This window comes from Cricetulus griseus, chromosome 4 (genome assembly GCF_003668045.3).
Source record: "Cricetulus griseus strain 17A/GY chromosome 4, alternate assembly CriGri-PICRH-1.0, whole genome shotgun sequence".
NCBI lineage: Eukaryota > Metazoa > Chordata > Mammalia > Rodentia > Cricetidae > Cricetulus > Cricetulus griseus.
This window is the reverse complement of record NC_048597.1, coordinates 3,967,134-3,985,401: the sequence shown is the minus strand read 5'-3', so window position 1 is coordinate 3,985,401 and position 18,268 is coordinate 3,967,134. Positions and strand designations below refer to the sequence as shown.

Here is an 18,268-nt window from a genome sequence, read left to right as displayed (position 1 = left end):
GTCAAGCACTTCACTTTGCTTTCATTTGCAGAGAAGCCACACTAATACACACACACACTCACACACACACACACACACACACACACACACACACATTCACACATATACTCACACACATACACACTCACACACACTCATGCACACACACACACTCACACACACACTCTCTCACACACACACTCTCACACACACTCTCTCACACACACACACTCTCACACACTCACACACACTCTCACACACACACTCTCACACACATACTCTCACTCACTCACACACACACTCTCACACACACACTCTCACACACACTCACACACACACACACACACTCTCTCACACACACTCACACACTCACACACACACACTCTCACTCACACACACACACACACTCACTCACAAGGAGGACGACAGGGATGTCCTGTGGAGAAGATGGGGACTGGGCAATTTGAACCAAGTCTACCACAGTCCTGAATGTCCATACAGGTATTTTCTGTTCAGCAGCCAAACAGGCCTCCTTTAAATGCCTTGTAATATACGTCAATCTCAGTTTGTGTTTCTTCTTCAATGTATGTAATGGAAATAAAATTAATATATCATATAAGCACACACAACTGTCATGTGAGAAGAATTAAGTACTTTTATCAAGTCTGTTCTCCGCTGTACACACTCACACACACACACTCTCTCTCACACACACTCACACCGAGCAGCGCAGCGTGTGAGCCGACTACAGCCCAGGTTTCAGATTTCCCCACACAGCTGTGGTTTCAGGACTTGGCTCAGGCTCATGTTTGCAAATGTGGCTCTGTGACAGATCAGTACTTTTTGTGTCTGCTGTGGCAGTTTTTGCTACTGAAGGCTTGTGAAATGGGTCACTGGTGCTGACCCATACTGCCTCTGTAGAGCTCGAGTTGTCTCTTTGAGGTAGATGTGGAGGCTTTATGTAGAGTTTGGCCTGTCCGGTCACTTGGCCTCTCTGGCACGCATTTGCCATAGGCTTAGCACAGCTGTTCCTGCTTTCAGTGTCATGCCTGGCCCCAAAGGCTACTGCTCTCTAGCTTGTCCCCACAAAGAGAGGAGTCATGGGTAAAAACACTTGTGCAATCTCTTAAGTGGCTGTTTTCAAGTGAAAGAAGCCAGACTGAAAAGGCTCACGCTGTTATCCCTGCCTTTGTGGGATATTCTAGAAAACACACCACCATGGGAACAGAAGCAAAGGGCAGAGGTTGCAGGGGGACAAAAGTGGGGTGGTGGGCACAGTTTTAGGGCAGTGAAACTACCGGGGCCCTCCTGGTGGATAGATAGTGCTGCTTGCACCATCGAGGTTTCCGTAATAGGAACCACAGGCTTGAGTGGCAGTCCCCTGTCAGTACCGGCCAAGCAGGTGCCACAGCTCTGCTGTGTGCGCCGTGGCTGTGCATGCCATACGGGATCTGAGGAGGCCGTGGAAAGAAGGGTGTTCCCATGCACGCTCTGCAGGATGGCATCATGAGTGCTCTCGAGGAGTCTGGAGTCAGCCTGTTTGCCCATGGCTGACTCTTGAGAGCGCGCTGGGTGACAAAGGGTGTCCTCTGAGGAGCGTGTCTGATTCTACTCTGCAGGTCCAGGATGGCAAATGTACACATAGGAAGTAGGTTAGGGTGGTGCCTAGGTCCTCGTCCTAGAGACTGAGCGATAATGACCAAGGGAAGCAGGGTTTCTTCCAGGAGTAGCAGGACTGAATTGATTGTGTTAACTGGCATACAATGCAGCCTATGAAAATATTAAGCCCCTGCATTGTGGGACGTGAATTGTCAGTTTACATGAGCTCTGCTTCAGCACGCCTGGCGTTGGTTGTCCCCTGCAGTTATAGATGGGCGTTTGTCCCGGAAGTGGACACTGAGCACCCCACCTTCCTGTCGGAGCTAGAAGAGAACCACCAAGAGTGCAGACCCCACACTGTCCGGATCCTAGAACTTCTAAGATCAAAATACGGGGTAAGTGCTTTCCTTTTAAAAACAGCACTCATAGGGCCAGAAATGCCACTCAGCTGGAGAATGCTTGCCTGGCACGCACAGTGAGTGCCCTGGGTTCAGTCCACCGCACTGTGTAAACCAAGCGGAGTGGTGTACACCAGTAATCCTAGCACTTGGGAAGTAAAGGTAGAAGGACCAGGAGGAGAGTCATCCTTGGCACATAGTGAGTTCAAGGCCAGCCTGGGCTAGATTAGACCCTGTCTCAAAAAAAAAACAAGAAAGAAAGAAAGAAAGAAAGAAAGAAAGAAAGAAAGAAAGAAAGGAAAGAAAGAAAGAGAAAGATGGAGGCAAAGGTGTGTAGACTCAGTGGCAAAGCCCCTAATGTCCCCTGATTTCTAAGGACTCAAAGCCTCTCCTCTTAGCTTGGGATGGTTATAAGTTCTACCCTTGTTTTCTTGCTGTAAGTAAAGTTCCCCAGGTAATGGTGATGTAGAAGCTGGTTCTCTTCCCAAGCTGCCCTATGATTTTGAGTCTAAGACAACGAGGAGCCTGGAGCTGGACTGGGCTTATGATGGAACCCCAACAAAAAGGATTAAAGACCTAGAATGTGAGGCTCGGCCTCTATTCTTAGCGCTGGCCATGAGCTGACAGCCCCTGCACAGGTGTGCATGTGCAGGCCTCTCAGTGCTAGCCAAGGTCACCCTGGCTTTGGGTCTCTCTGCAGGAAACTGGCAGCTCTGATGAGATCACCAGGGAGAGCGAGTTCCCTCTTCTGCGCCAACATTCCGTTTCTAGCATCAGGCAGTTGATACCGTTCTTCAAGACATTAAACTGTGCTTTCAAGACCCAAAGCCACCTGCCCTCTGATGCTCCAGGAACCTCAGTGCCGGAGCTCCCTGTGGTCGACAGTCCGAGGGTCCTGCGGCAGCTGGAGGAGTGCGTGGAGCATGACTTCCTCGAGTATCCAGAGTGTTAGCACCCGAGGAGGGCTTCCTCGTTGGTCTTTCTCCCCATCCCTGAAGGAGGACGACAGGGATGTCCTGTGGAGAAGATGGGGACTGGGCAATTTGAACCAAGTCTACCACAGTCCTGAATGTCCATACAGGTATTTTCTGTTCAGCAGCCAAACAGGCCTCCTTTAAATGCCTTGTAATATACGTCAATCTCAGTTTGTGTTTCTTCTTCAATGTATGTAATGGAAATAAAATTAATATATCATATAAGCACACACAACTGTCATGTGAGAAGAATTAAGTACTTTTATCAAGTCTGTTCTCCGCTGTTTATCTAAAACTTTTAGCAAGTTGTTAGACTGACCAGGTGCTCAGCAGGTAAAAGCCTGGAACCACAGAGTGACCTACAAGAGAATGGATTCCCCACAAACTGTCCTCTGACCTCCACACATGTACACACAAGGTAAATAAAGTGTAGTAAAAGATTAATAAAATTGGGGGTCTGACAGGATGGTTTTGTAAGTATAGGAGTCTGTTGCCAAGCCTAATGACCCAAGTTCAGGTCTAGAATGTACACTGTAGAAGGAAAGATACACTTCCTGAAAAGTTATCCTCTGACCTACACACACACACACACACACACACACACACACACACACACACACACACACAATTTAGCAGGGTTAAAAATGGTTTTTTAATGGTTATCAAAAGTATACTTTTCACATTTCACACATGTGGCCATTAAAGCACTTACTTTGGTATTGCAGTTTGAAACTTAACAAAAAAACAGTGACCTAGGCCTTCTGCATATATGTTACAGCTGTGTAACTTGGTGCTCTTGTGGGACTCCTAACAGTGGGAGCAGGGCTGTCTCTGATTCTTGCCTGCTTTTGGAACCCTTTCCTCCTACTGGATTGCCTCACCCAGCCTTAACAGAAGAGGGGGAGCCTAGTCTCACTGCAACTTGATATGCCATGGCTGGCTGGGACCCAGGGGAGTCCCATATGTATCTGAAGAGACACAGAAAAGAAAGAGTGGATAGAGGGAGGGGGCAGGGCTTTGGTAGGGATATAAAAACAAAACACAAAGATGAAAACAATAGTAGCCCAGGGTTGGGGATACAGCTGTCTGTGTTGGTAGATTACGATGTAATTGGAGCACTCATGAGGGGAAGCATGAGAACCAGAGGGTCTTCATTCTTGGTTACATAGCAAATTCAAGGCCAGCTTGCACATGAAACCCACTCTCAACAGCAACACTAGCCCATCGGAGGGAGCACTTAAGCAGATCTCTGGGCATGTTGCAGTCTTGTCCACTAAAATCACACTTGCACCGTCCAACTGCATAAGAAGTGTGTGGTTTTCAGACTCCAATGGTTGTGACCCTAGTTAGTGCCACCGCCGCCGCCGGTACTCAAGTCTCACTGGCGGCTTGGAGCAGTCAGGACCCCTGACTCTCTGGGCTCTTCCCTTTGCTTTCTCCTCCCTCAGATCTCCTTACGGTTCCACTGACACAGCTGTCCCTTTTGGCTTGGTGGCATCGGATCTCACTCTCCCAACCCTGGTTGTCTTCTGCCAGCTACTCTACTTACATCCTGGCTGGGAGCCACGTCTAACTCTGCCAGTGAGTGCCATGTGCTTTCCTCACCTGCCTGCTTGGTGACACTTTTTAGGCAAGAGCACTGTGTGTTCTATCTCCAGGCCTTGTGAGGCACGCAGTCCTCCTAGACAGCTTGGAGCCTGTGCCTACTGTACACTGGGAGTTCTGAATTTGATAACTACTGCTCTTCTCTGTGTGTGTGTCCTGTTTTTGAAGTGAGGTTTTATTTTCTTATTAGTTTTAATTCTGAGTAAGTGTGTGTGTGTGTATGTGTGTGTGTGTGTGTGTCTGTGTGTCTGTGTGTCTGTGTGTGTGTCTGTGTCTGTCTGTCTGTAGGTTAGAGGTCACTTATGGAAGTCCCCTTTATCATGTAGGTTCTTGGTATTGAACTCTGGATGTCAGGCGTGGCAGCAAGCACTTTTACCCACTGAGCCATCTTAGCCCTCTCGTAGCATTTTACTCTTTGTACAGTAGAAAAGCAATTTATGTCCTTGGTCTCATCATAGCATGAGGTGCTCATAGGACCTAGTCTGCTTAAATAAGGGCTGAAAATTATATTTTAAAACAAATATCTGTTGGAAATTACATGGGAATTGTGCTCAAGGGAATATACTTAAAGGAAAAGCATTTGTAGAGTTGGGTCACTAAAGTCTCTCAGTGTAACCTTGTAAGTTTTGTGACTCACACTGGGAGATGCAAAGCAATTCGCCAAAGTATGAGGAAATAGCCTCACCTTGCCTGATAAACAGTGCCGTACCACAGTCAAAACATACAACCAAAGCGGGTGTGCGGTTCGTGCTTATAATCACGGCACACAAGAGTCTACAGCAGGAGTATCATTACCAGCCTGTGCATGTCACGAGTTTCAGACTCAAAGGAAAATGGGGAAAACAAACAAACCTGAAGACTAACCCTTAAATTACCCCCCCCACTTGTGAGGCTGAGGCAGTGTGAAAACCTCAGCAGTTAAGAGCACTGGCTGCTTGTGATGGTTTGAAAGAAAATGCCCCCCAAAAGGAGTGGCACTATTAGGCATGGAAGTGGCCTTATTAGAGGAAGTGTGGTCCCCACACAGGGACGTGCTATTGTAAGACCCCCGGAAAGCTCAGGCCTCCAGGATCTCAGCCCAGGACCTCGGTCACCCCAATTACCAGGCGGTAAAAGCTTGATGCAAACTGCACGAGGCTTTATTGTTGTTTAATGAGCTCACCTCTGTCATGGCCCACGATGTCTCAGCCTTAGTCCATGAGGTTCTACCTGAGTGGGGGGGTGTGGACCTGGAAGCTCCGAGCAACCCAACGGCGATAAAGACCAAACACAGGCATCTTACCATCTTCAGAGAGCTCTCAGTTCCATGTTGTGGAACTAGAGTCATTTCTTTATTAGCCATCTTTTCTGGTGTTTCTTAACCATCCTGCCAATACCACGAGGGAATCATCCTCTTTCTTTGTTCCCGTGCTGCTCTCACCTCTCGCCTCTCTTCCTAACCTTCTATATTCACAAGTTATTCACACCCCTCTCTCCTCCGCCCAGGTGAGGGCCTATTCAGATGCTTAGGCACATACAGATGCAAATAAGAGGCATATTACCCTCAGGCCATGGTAAACATTGGTAGCTTTATTGACATTAACAATCCAATAGTGGGCCGGAGCTTTCCTGTGCTCCATGTTTAGTGAGACACAAGGCTGAATCTCAAAATATTCCATAGCGGAAATACTTTGGTCCCCCAGAAACCCCATGTTAGCTCGGGTCTTCCACCCACCCACCATGGAGGATGGCTAGGAAAGACAGCTCGAAGCTCTGCATAGAGATCTTATAGGGCAGCGTAAGGGGAGTGTCTAGGGGTACACACAGGTTCAGGATTGGTGTGCCTCCAGGCTTGGAGGGCTTGCCCTGTGTTGATTGGTCAACTGGTTGTTATGGCCCATAGGCCCTCCCAGGGTGGTTGCTATGCTCTGCATCATTGCTGTGTGCTTGTCCGCAAAGCACACCCAGAGCCGTAAAGCATAGCGCCACCAGCTAACTTATGATTGGTTCCTTGCCATGAGGCAGGCATCTGACCTTACTGACTAAGACAAGGTCAGACAAGCACGTGTTCGGCTGTTACAGCTGCTGAAATGGGGAACTGGTCCCTTCACTATATCACCAGTCATGCATTACAGCATTCGTGAGGACTCCGCGCATGCGTGGAACCTCAATGCGCTTGTGCAGTCTTCCCTTTAAAAGTTCCAATGTCCCTGCTTCTGTGCCTCTTCTTCGCTCTCTCTCTGCCCCTCTTTCTCTCGAAACTGGCCATGGCCGTCAGCCATTAACTCTGTTTGTCTTCTCTCTTACTCTGTCTACTCTGCCAGGCCTATAATAAACTGGTTAATGCATTCTCTTAGTCTCATGTCTCATCTTGTGCCTCTCCTTTCTTTTTAATTTAAGCAGAAACCTAACACTGTACACATGTGATGCACAGATATACATGGAGGCGAAACACTCATACACATAAAAAGAAAAAGAAAAACCTGGGCTCAGTGAGACAGCTCAACTGGTAGAGTTACTCACACACATATAGGTATATACATAGACACATTTACACATGCAATAAATATGAAAAAAGGGAAAAACAAAAATCAATACCTTCTTTATATCATCAGTTTCTACTAGACCATGAATGTCTGTATGGAGGTTTACAAACTTAACACTGTGCTGGACACTTTTATGTCTATTTGACACAATCTGAAGTCATCTGAGAGAAGGGAATGCCTCCAAGAGATCCAGCTGCAGAGCATTTTCTTAATTAGTGATTGATGGTGGAAGACCAGGCCCATGGTGGGTGGGGCCATCCTGGGCTGGTGGTCCTGGTTTCTAGAAGAAAGCACACTGAATGGGTTTCTGCACCACACACCTGAAGTCAACTGCTCTGGCTCCCTTCCTCCCAGAAAGAGTGAAAGTGACCCAGAGTCTCTGCACTGTGGCAATCAGTGTGTTGGTAGAGGTGGTGCCTGCAAAGGGTGGCAGGAACTGACAACACACACTTGGTGTTCTAACAGCACAGAGTTCAGGAGACAAAGAACTTGACGGGTGTGGGTTGAGCAAAGGCCGTGTGTACAGCATGAAATGGCCCCTCCTACAGGGACCGGGCAGGGTGCCCAGCACCTCACACGCATAGTTTCATTTCTTCTTTCCCTGTTAATATTCCCAAGGCAGGGCCAGGAATCGAAACCAAAGTCCCTCAGACCCTACTGGAGCTCTGCACTGTCAGCCCTGCCTTTGAGAAAGAGGAACAGGAAGGAGGCAGCAGCCTCAGTGAGAACCTGTTAGTAAGTAATGGTTTCTTGAGCTACCCTTCCCAGCCACAACTTCCTGGAACAACCCGTCCTGGGACCACAACACAGAGGGCTTCCCAAGGCGAGGCAGGAAATGAAAGGGAACAGGAAGAAGCCTTTCGGTTGCCTTCCCTGCTGAGTGTCCAGAAATTTCAACACCACTGGTAAAGACAATCATCTGCAGTTATAAGTGTTCCTTAAAGACAACTCAAACAGCAAAGGAAGACTGTTAGTCACAGACCTGAGGACAAATGGCTGAGATGCCTGCCCAACATATCAGCACCCCTTAGCCCCTACAGGGGTCCTATTGGCTTGCATGCCACACCCACACCCCAAACTTCTCCAGCCCAGACGGTTGAGCTGCCCTTCCAACCATTTGGCTTACCCTGCTGTCTTTTTTTAACTCCCCCCCCCCCCCCCCGGCTGCTACATCTGGTTCCCTGTCTCCTCACATGGTTCCAGGTCTCTGCCTCTGCCTATGCTCTCCCCTTTGTCTTTAAACCTGAAAGGTTCAGGCCATCTTTGCCATGTGGCCTAGCTCGGGCCTGCCATATTGACCACGTGACCTAGCTGTAGGCACGCCCACCCACTCCAGCCGCCTATGTCAGCAAACCTGGCCTGGCTGCCAGATCTTTTTTGCCTCTGATTTCTTCTTTCACTGGCCCTGTTGCCCATGGCTTGTTTACAGGATACTCTGCCTTTCCAGGGCCCCCTGTTTTTTCCTGCTGCAGACCTGTCTTCTTGTTACTGACAGTTTCCAGTCTGTCTCATTAAATCTCCTGATGTGTCTGCTTTTCTCTGTACATGTGATTTAAATTTAGCCTTATACTTAGGTAATTCGATATGCAACTTAAATTTAACTGTGCTAAGTCTCATATTCTAAACTGTTATGTATCTTTAAATGATGATGAACATTTAAAAGTCATAATGGTCTATTTCAAATTAACAAAATATTTATACCACTCAGTCTATCCTGTAAACCGTTTACAAAGGTACACCTTTTTATTACAAAAAGGGATTTTTCTCTAACTAAAGGCAAAATTTTGACTGCTGAGATACTAATCAGACAGACAGCCCTCAAATGCTCAGAGATCTAGAGAACATGGCATTTAAAATGTTTTATTAAAAAGCTTTTCATAACAGAGAGATAGGCCAACTGCTGGCCCCACCTCATTTCCTCCAAGAAGACTGGTGGGCACTGAAGAAATTCCAGCCACAAAAGTGACAACGCTGGCCACTGAACAACCCTGCCCTTTGCCTCAACTGCTGCAAAGGACTCTTTGGACCTTGGACAAGAGGACAGTGGAATCGACTTTCCCCATGTTGCTTAGGTCAATGGTAGGAGAGCCTTCCTACAGTCCCTAATCCACAGGTCCCATGCTAACACCAGAAGGCAGGTGTCCTGCAGCCCACAGCCATGGTTAGAGGACCTTGGGGGTGCCTGTCCATGCAGCCTGCTGGCAAGTTTCTGTTCTCCCTTAATCATTAACTCAGGTAAAATCTTACCCTTCTCAAGAACTCTGATGCTTTGGATGACTGGTAGTCTGGCCAGCTTAAAGTTCTACAATACCACTATACGATCATAACTACAACGTCAAGATTAAGATGCTTTTCATTGTCCTAAAAAATATGTCAATTTAAAAATGTTAATGCTTTCAGCCAAGTTGCTTCTAACAAGAATATGCTGCTAATGAGTCTAAAATTTATGTTTCCACAAACTCTTAAGGATTTTTGTAAGTTCCATGGAGCTGAATTAGATTCAAACAGGTCAGATTCACTCCAAATAAATATTATTCAACCTTTCCCTGGTCCCAGATTCCCGTCCCTCATCTTGGGACTCCTCAGGAACCCCTCCTTCATCTTACAATCCTCCCCTTAAGTATCAGGACCTAAGAAAACATTTTTCCTAAACTTAACCTTGTCCTCTGCTCTTCTAACATCTTGCCAGGTCTAAGAGGTGCCAGAGTTCCATACAGCCTGGACCGCGCTGAAACAACCAGCTACCCCAGGACGTGGCAGCACCCCAGCTTTCTCAGGTTCCCCAAAGATGGTCAACACCCCCCATCTCAGCAGGAAGTAGTTATGAGAACTCAACGTCCTTATTTCCTAACCTGCCACGTCTAACACCCCACCTTTTTAATAATAAGTAAAGGTGGGAGTGAAAGGTTCAGGCTGATACCTAGGCAGCTTAAGGGCCCTGTGTGGCATGGCCACGTCATGGCTACATCACTCATTGTGGGGCTGTATAGGGACTCAGTGGGAATTCGTGAGATCCCCCATTTAAACCTCTCTCTTCTCTCTTACTCTCTCTTCTTTCATTTCTCTCCCTGTCCCACCCTATAATAAACCTGTTAATGTGCGCTCTATAGTTCGTGTTCCATGTCCATCTCTCTTAAATTTCTAATTTAAGCAAAAGAATAACACGTGCCCCACCCATTGTCAGGGGGCGGGGTCAGCCTGGTGTTTTAGTCCCAATACCCTGTCTCTTGGTTTCTCAGGGTCTTTCCCCAGCCATCTGCCATGGTGGATGAATGAAAGGCCCCAGCTAATGGGGTTAGCTCATTATACAACTGCAATAAGTGACTCTTTGCTTTTGCATCGAAATGGACCTCTTGGTGATTTTGGTGTTCAGAATTTGGGCACAACAAAACTTGTAAATGTGACTCTCGATTGAGAAGCCCGTACCCACACTTGGTATGTATCAGTCTTCTCCATCGTGCCTCTCTTTGTCTGTAACTCCTGTGATTAATCTGTGCCATAAACTCTGACTCTGTCTCTTACCTCTCACCTTTTAATAAGAAAGAGAGGAACACTGTAACCCAGACAGATCTGGCCCCACCCCTTGTGACCTTGCCATCCCTCTGGGCCAGCAGGCTGCCCTGGTCCTTGAAGAGGCAAACTCTCCCCACTCTCATTCTTGTGCCCTCTCTCTGAGGAGGCAGCTCCGTCTGTCCCCTCTGTCTCTGCCACTGTCTCTGTACCTCTTCTCTCTTTGCTTCCCTTACTCTCTTACCAACCCCAAGAAAACTTTCTGTGTAGGTTATGTCTGCAGGTCTCTTTCTCATCTGCCCGCCGTCTGTCACCCACTACCATCTCTCACCTGCTGTGGGATCCGCCAAGGTTCCTGCTAGTCCATATTCCTAATACCAAGACCAGGGCCAAGAAACAATCCCACAAATCCCTGAGCATGAAATCCCACCACTCCCATCCTGAGCTTGCCACAGAGGCTGAGCACAGAATCCCACTAATCCCTAAGCTTGCTGTCATTATGCCCAGTCCACAAGACCCCCCCAAAAGACCGCCTGTGCCCAAACTCCAAACCCCCAAATCACCAAGACACCTGATCCGATGCAAAAGCAGAGTCTTTGATTAATTAATTAATGAGATAACTGTATTAACTCTGTCCTCTCTCCATCCAACACAGCTGGTGGAGCAAGAAGGACCTTGAGCAGCAGTGGGGCAGGGAATTTATTGGGCTAGGTCAAGGGGAGTGTCTGGAGGTCTGCTAGTTGCATAGCAACAGTCTCAGGATTGGTGCACCTCCGAGTTTGGGCAACCTGTCCCGTGTTGATTGGCCAGCTGCAACTGCAGAAATGGTTGCTATGCCTAAAGGCCATCCCTGGGCAGTTGCTACAATCCCCATTTCAGAGCTAACTTCTGGTTGGTCCATTGCTACATGAAGGGTATCTGGGTTCCTAGTGATTGGAAGGTCCTGAAATGGGAGGGAAGGGGGGGTTCAGCACAGGTGCTGAGTCAGAGGCCTACACCTTGCTGGGTCTTTTCTGCAGCCTGTATTGGCTGCTAAAGCAGGGGGCTGGGTGAGGGTCTGGTCCCTTCACACCAAGGAGCTGACTCATGGATCCAATCGCACAGTTTTTTTGTTTTTTGTTTTTTTATTGAATACAAGCCTCCCTCGGCAGGGACCTCATCCAGCAAGCTGGTGTGACAGTGTGGGAGAAGGCCCTGTGCCTCAGTTGTAGGGTTATAAAGGGAAAAACTACCAAGTAAGTCATTGCTCTTGGGAAGGGATTGGGGAATTTCTATAGCCCTGTCTCATCTCCTGGCCAGGTGTGCTGGCCATCAGGCAGTCAATCATCTGCTTTTCCAAGAACAAAGCTGGCATTTGGATACTGTCATAGCCTGGGGGTGAATTCCTTTTCCGGGTTTAGACATACACAGGTCAAGGAGTCAGGCTCCTCCAACCATCCTTTGTACTAAGCAGGGAACAGCAGTTCTGGCCTCTCAGTTCTAAGATCAGGCCACAAAAATCCCACCAACCCCAGGTCACCCTGGAAAGCACACACCCCCAATCCTACATAAACCCTGTCTTGTGCTCACTTCTCTGCTGCTTCTTGCCCGAGCAGAGGCAGACACCCTCCTATTTTTTCCCCTCCCAATAAATCTCTTTGGGAAGGGTGGCTGTGTGGTATGATTTTGTGTTTCTTGGCTCCCGACTGCCAGATTACTTTCCCCTTCAGAGTCTAACACTTGCACTGGGGAAACTGTCCCCTGAAGCAGAGCTGTAACACATCTGTTGGGGAAGCCTTTTTTCTTCAGAACTGCAACACTTATAGCAAACTGATGACATGTTGGAGGTACCATCAGACCCAGCACATAAGTCCCAACACCTGCCAAAACGGGAACAAAGACCCAGTTCACAGTTCCAGGATCAAGGGAAGTCCCTGTTAGGGTTCATGTGACAGAGTAACTTGGTGCGTCTGGGCTAAGGGATGGTGCAGAAACAACACCACACAAAGATCTCAAGCAAGGGATTTATTGGGAGCAGGAGGCCATCTCAGAGTGGGGGCCAGAGAGAGACAGAGACAGACAGCAGGGTGAGAGAGCAAGAGAGTGGTCTGTGACAACAGGGACTTTGTTTTGTTTTCTTTGGGTTTTTCAAGACAGGTTTTCTCTGTGTTACAGCCCTAATTGTCCTGGAACTGGCATTGTAGACCAGGCTGGCCTTGAACTCACAGAGATCGGCCTGTTTCTGTATCCCCAGTGCTGGGATTAAAGGCATGCACTGTTGTGATAAGTCTCCCCCCCCAAGTCACCTGAGCCCTGCAGCCATGTGGGCACTTCCCGCCAGGCCGAGAGAGTTCTGCCCTCCGCCAAGTTAAGGTCCCAAGTAACACACAGAGACTTCTATTAGGTAAAAATGCTGCTTGGCTAATGACTTGGATTTCTCATCTGCTAGCTCAGTCTTAATTATCAACCATAATCATAAGACTTATCTTATGGAGGATATAGGCCTTGCATCCTGTCTTCCTGGTGGTTACATGGCGACTCCACAGAGAGAGGGGAGGAAGAGTGGAGGGGAACTTCCTGTTTGTCCCTGCTTATATATGAATTTGCCTGCTACGTCACTTCCTGCCTGGACCACAAGACTCCTTTTTACTACATTTCCCATAATCCTCCTCGACTCCTACTCCCGCCTAACTTGCTGCCTCATTGGCCAAACAGTGCTTTATTTATCAACCAATAAGACAAACATACACAGAAGGACCTTCCCCATCAGCGCACCACCACCACCCAGTGGTAGGGACCTTTTAAAGGGTACACTTGTCATATTTGCAACTGGTGACGGCGTGGCTGGTGATGGAGTGGCTGCTGGTGCTGAGTTGTTGAAGGCTGGCTGGGAGGGCATCTGGTGTCTAACAGTCCCTAAATGTACTAACCTTGCTTTTTAACTTCTGTAGTTCTACTGATTTTTTTATTCTCTCACTCTTTTGTTTTTGTTTTGTTTTTCCAAGACAGGGTTTCTCTATAGCCATGGCTGTCCTGGCACTCACTCTGGAGACCAGACTGGTCTTGAACTCACAGAGATCCCCCTGCCTCTGCCTCCCGAGTGCTGGGATCAAAGGCGTGCATCACCACTGCCCGGCCCTCCCTAGACTCTTATCTCTGCATTGTTTCTCTGTCAACTGAACCCATCTTTATGGAGGAGGTCATATGTGCCTTACAAGGAGTTTTGATGAGGTCATGCCTTAAACTTTATTAGACACATGGGATTGAGTTCATTATCACCAGGAAACTTTTCCCCCAAACTGTGCTATGTTGATATGGTCTGAGATAAATTGCCTGGTGTCTAGTCAGGTTGACAGGGACTTCTTTCTTGTATCATGTTGAGTGACACTCTGCTGGCCATCCTATCTGGAGAGGCCCCATAAATTCATGGTCATCATGTCAGGGAGCCTGACAACAGACAGGCAGGCAGGGCACAAACACGAGGCAGTAAATAGAGCTAAGTAGGAAGTAGTGTGAACTTTTGAAACCTCACAGCCCATCCCCACCCAATGACACACCTCCTCCAACAAGGCCACACCTCCTAATCCTTCCCAAACAGTTCCACCAACTGGAAACCAAGCATTCAAACATATGAAACTAAGGGGACTACTCTCATTCAAACCCCCACAAGTCAGTTCTTTCCTTCCACCACGTGGGGCCTAGGCTACAACTTAAGTCATCGGGTTTGGTGGCAAGTGCCTTTACCTACTGAGCCATCTTCCTGGCCCAGTGGCTTTCCTGAGTTGTCTTTAAAGGAGGCATTGTTGTTTGCTGCAGCTGCAGGTGATGAAACACAAACCACAAAACTCACAAGACCCACATGGAGTTTATTGCAGAAAGGGAGCAGAAAGGAAGGGGTAGGTGTTGACCAACCAGGAGCAGAGATGGAAGGGGGATGGGGAAGGAAGAGTAGAAGGACAAAAACAGGCTCCAGGCACTCGCTTGAAAGGGAAAGCCTGCACACACACACAGATTCCCTACACAGCCATGTAACACACGAAGTAGCCACGCAACACAGGGACATTTGAGCTGTCAAAGCATCTGCCTGAATGTGGGCATGCAGACCCTGCCAGTTGTCAATGGGCGGGGTCAGCACAATGCCAGGATACCAATAGGCGTATCTATCAATGGAGTTGCATGGCAGGCAGACAGAAGGGGACAGAGCTTGAAAGAAAGTGTGATAAGGTTCTGAGATTCAGTTTATTAAGAAAGGAAAGCACTCCCAAGAATAGGAGTGGAATACTATGATGGTTTGAATGAACATGGCCCCCATAGGCCATTAGGGAGTGGCTCTATTAGGAGGTGTGGCCTTGTTGGAGGAAGTGTGTCACTGGTAGTGGGCTTTGATGTCTCAGATGGTCAAACCAGGTCCAGTGTCTCCCTCTTCCTGCTGCCTGCCGGTTCTGATGTGGAACTCTCAGCTACTTCTCATGCGTCAGGTCTTCCTGTGTGCCAACGTGCTTCCCGCCATGACGACAATGGACTGAAACTTTGAACTGTAAGCCAGCCCCAATTAAATGTTTTCCTTCATAAGAGTTGCTGTGGTCATGGTGTCTCTTCACAACACTAAAATAAAAACCTCAACTAAGCCAACTATTGAGAGAAAGAAAACAGTTTGGGCCAGGAGACCCATGGCTCTTTATAGCACAGTCACAAAGCACCTGCCTCTACCTCCCAATGTTCCGTTGCATGAAGCCCCGCCCAGGAAGGTATCCAGTCATTCTCTGCCTATAATATCCTGTCCTATTTAATCTTTTATTTTTGTAATTTTAAAACATGCATTTTTATTTACATGTATGAATGTTTGCCTGCAGGTATACATGCATACATTTAGAACCTGTGAACATCTGGTATCTCAGAAGACAAGAGAAGTGTGTTGGATCTCCCACAACTGGAATTATAGTTGTGAGCTGCCATGTGGGGACTAAGAACTGAACCTAAGTCTTCCTCAAGGGTAGCCAGTGCTCTTGGCTCCAGAACCATTTCTCCAGTGCTTCTCTGTTGATCCCAATCCAGCCCCTTTCAATCTCTTCGACTTGGCTTTGTCATCAGTGGCCTTTCCGGAATGAGTGGATGCTCCTTTCATAGCTCCTCCAAGTAGAAGATAGGATTAGGATGGGGACAAGATCCAGCCAGAGCCAACCAATTCTTCACTAGGGGCAAGAATACCACATTCTTAAAATGAATAGAACCCATGAATGGCGAGGTGGATCAGTGGTTAAGAGCCCTGGCTGCTTTTCCAGAGGACTGGTTTTAGTTCCCAATCCCCACATGGCAGCTGGCAAATCACCTGTGACCCAGTTCCAGGGCCTCTGATGGCCTCTTCTGGGCTCAGGCAGGCAGTGTTTAATTGATAGCGGGTCTGGAATAAAGAGCACTTTATCTGCAGAAGAGGAGCCGGGAGAATTCAATGCTCTGTATTACTTGAACTTTCACACAATCTTTCACTGGAATCTCCAGCTAACTCCTGCTTGATCTGGAAAGCCCCTTTCCTCTCTCCCCAAGCCCCGCCCTCTCAAAGAATCTCCAACAGAGAAAAGCTGCCAAAAAGCCCAGTTCCGCATTCTTGGCAGCTGAGGCAGCTCCTCCCCTGGAGTTGCCAGCTGCCCAAGACCCCACCTAAAGTTGTCAGCTTTTGACCATACTTGGGACACAAACCCAGCTTGTGGAGGGCGTGTCATCGACCCTCGCCTACAGGGTATATAAGCTGCCTGCCTTAGCTCGGCTGCCTTATAAGCATTGCAGCTCAGACAGTAGGGAGCCAAGGGGTACCACAAAGTCATTGTAAGCGCAGCAGCTCAGGACCCTGCTCCAGGGAAAGGTTTCCCAATGACACAGCTCTGCTCTGACAGGAGCAGGCTTCCCCAGCCAAGCTGTACAGTTCTGCTTCACTAGGGAAGGTTTTCCCGGAGAAAGTCTTACAGTTCTGCTCCGCTTTGTTGAAAAGTTGTTGTCTCCTCCGCTCCATTCCAGCGGAAGAAGATCTCACCCAAACCTCATTCAAGAGATTTATTGGTAGGAAAGAATCTAGAAGGGTGGCTGCCTCCGCCAGGGCGGGAAAAGGCAACCAAGAACTGAACAGGCCCTGGGGTGGAGATTATCAGGGTGGGCATTGGTCGGATTTGAATCCCTGAGTTTGGATAAGATCAGTGATTGGTTGGTTTTCCTGCTCAGGGATTGGTTGGTTTTTGTACTCGGCCAGTCAGAGGCAGAGTGTTTCTTTGGTTCTGGTTTCAGGGCCAGGGTGTGTTTCTTTGGCTGGACCTTTCACCCTCCACGCGTGACCTCTCCGGCCCCGATGTCTGGGGCTGAAGGACTTACCTGGCAGTTGCTTTCTCAAATAAGCCTGTTGTTTTGCTTTTCCAGTTCGGCTTGGCCCGGCTTACCTACTATCCCGTTACAGAAAACCTACTGAAAGTGTAACTCTGGTGAGGTGGCGGTGGATACTCTCGCAAGCCTCTCATCCCTGTCTTTGCCTGTCCTGTTCGCCTTGCTTGATTCATTCCTACATCCGACTCAGTGCAAAGCCGGGCTCGACACACAGTGAGTCAACGTCTGGCGCACTACGACGCCAGATGAGAGCTGGCCTTTCTCAGGCCAATCTAAAGAAAAGCACCATTATTTCCTTGCGAAGTTTTTGTCTGGTAAAGTTCCAATGACATCATTACCAGCGGACACGGGTCACACCCGTGCAGGGCGAGCCTCATCCGAGTTGAAGCTTCCTCCACACTCACGCTTCTTCTTCGCGCCAATCTTCACCCTCAAGGCGCAGCCACCGGGCGCGAGTTTGTGTCCGCCGGCCCGCCGCACGCATGCGCCCGGCGCCGGAGCCGCCTGCGCGCGCAGCAGGTCAGACTCGGTCGGGCAAGCCCCGCCTACGCGCCCCGCGTAGGCTTTGCCCGAGGCGGAAGTTAGTGGGCGGGGCCGCGCGGGTCGCCCCGCCCAGGAAGTGGGCGTGAACGGAGACCCCCCCCACACCACCTCATACACGGCGGACTCAGCCTGCCAGTCGGGTTGCGGCCGAGGCCGGTCCTGGCTTTGTAGCTCTCTCAAGATGGCGGCGCAGTCACCCAGCGGGATCCGCCTCAGCGCGGTGAGCAGCCGCGAGGGGAGGAGCGGCCGGGTCCCAGGAGGGCGGGCGGCGGGCGGTGGCAGTGGGCGCGGCGGCCGGGGGTCGCGGTGCGGCCGCGGAGTCGCCGCCATGTCGCTCGGCTCGCAGGAGCGGTGGGCGGCGTCGGTGCGGCGCCGGCGCGGAGCCGGCCGGCGGGGCGGACCAGGCTGCCCAGCCCCAGCCCGGCCTCCCTTCCCGGCTCCGCGGCCGCCGCCCGCTGTCGTCGCAGCCGCGCCCTCGCCCGCCCTGCCCGGCCCGGCCGGGATCGGATCGGGGGCGGCTGCGGCGCGGGCGGGCGGCGGGCGGACTGCGGGCGGCCCCGCTGCGGTGCCTCTCCCCCGGCCGTGCCCGGGCCTGCGGTCCTCCCGGGGACCAAGTTGGGAGTGGTCGCACAAAACCACTCGCACTTGGGGTCCAAACACCGTGGGCGTGGCTTCCGCACCTGAGGATTCCTCCTGCGAAGTTTTTACGCTCGGCGGGCACCGAGGCCGCCCGCAGGCGGGGAGAGCCCGGCTTCCGCAGCCCGGGGCTCCCGGTCGGAAGCGCGGC

At 49.7% G+C, this 18,268-nt stretch overlaps 2 protein-coding genes and 1 long non-coding RNA gene across 12 annotated transcripts in view; 2 read left to right on the top strand and 1 right to left on the bottom strand.

The window, feature by feature from the left end:
* Positions 1-3,185, top strand: part of Dop1b (DOP1 leucine zipper like protein B) — an 89,537-nt gene extending 86,352 nt beyond the window's left edge. For all 5 annotated transcript variants that reach the window (XM_027415635.2, XM_027415634.2, XM_027415632.2 and 2 more), the window contains 2 exons: positions 1,844-1,973; positions 2,677-3,185. In XM_027415635.2, the coding sequence (XP_027271436.1) occupies positions 1,844-1,973; positions 2,677-2,928 (382 nt within the window). In that variant the 3' untranslated portion in view covers positions 2,929-3,185. The remainder of the gene's footprint in view (positions 1-1,843; positions 1,974-2,676) is intronic.
* Positions 3,186-14,415: 11,230 nt separating this feature from the next.
* LOC113835642 lies at positions 14,416-17,836 on the bottom strand. 2 transcript variants are annotated; one of them, XR_003485330.2, is made up of 2 exons: positions 16,930-17,836; positions 14,416-15,174 (listed from the first exon to the last, which is right to left on the bottom strand). It is a non-coding gene; the product is annotated as an uncharacterized LOC113835642 (long non-coding RNA). The 2 variants fall into 2 exon arrangements; XR_004769821.1 differs by having other exon boundaries at positions 17,277-17,836.
* The window catches only part of Morc3 (MORC family CW-type zinc finger 3), a 39,471-nt gene continuing 37,603 nt past the window's right edge, over positions 16,401-18,268 (top strand). For 2 of the 5 annotated variants that reach the window (XM_035444294.1, XM_027415639.2), the window contains exon 1: positions 17,571-17,701. In XM_035444294.1, coding sequence (XP_035300185.1) covers positions 17,663-17,701 — 39 coding nt within the window. In that variant the 5' untranslated portion in view covers positions 17,571-17,662. Of the gene's footprint in view, positions 16,624-17,546; positions 17,702-18,268 lie in introns of those variants that run through there. The other 3 variants (XM_027415640.2, XM_027415638.2, XM_027415641.2) reach the window with 3 other exon arrangements.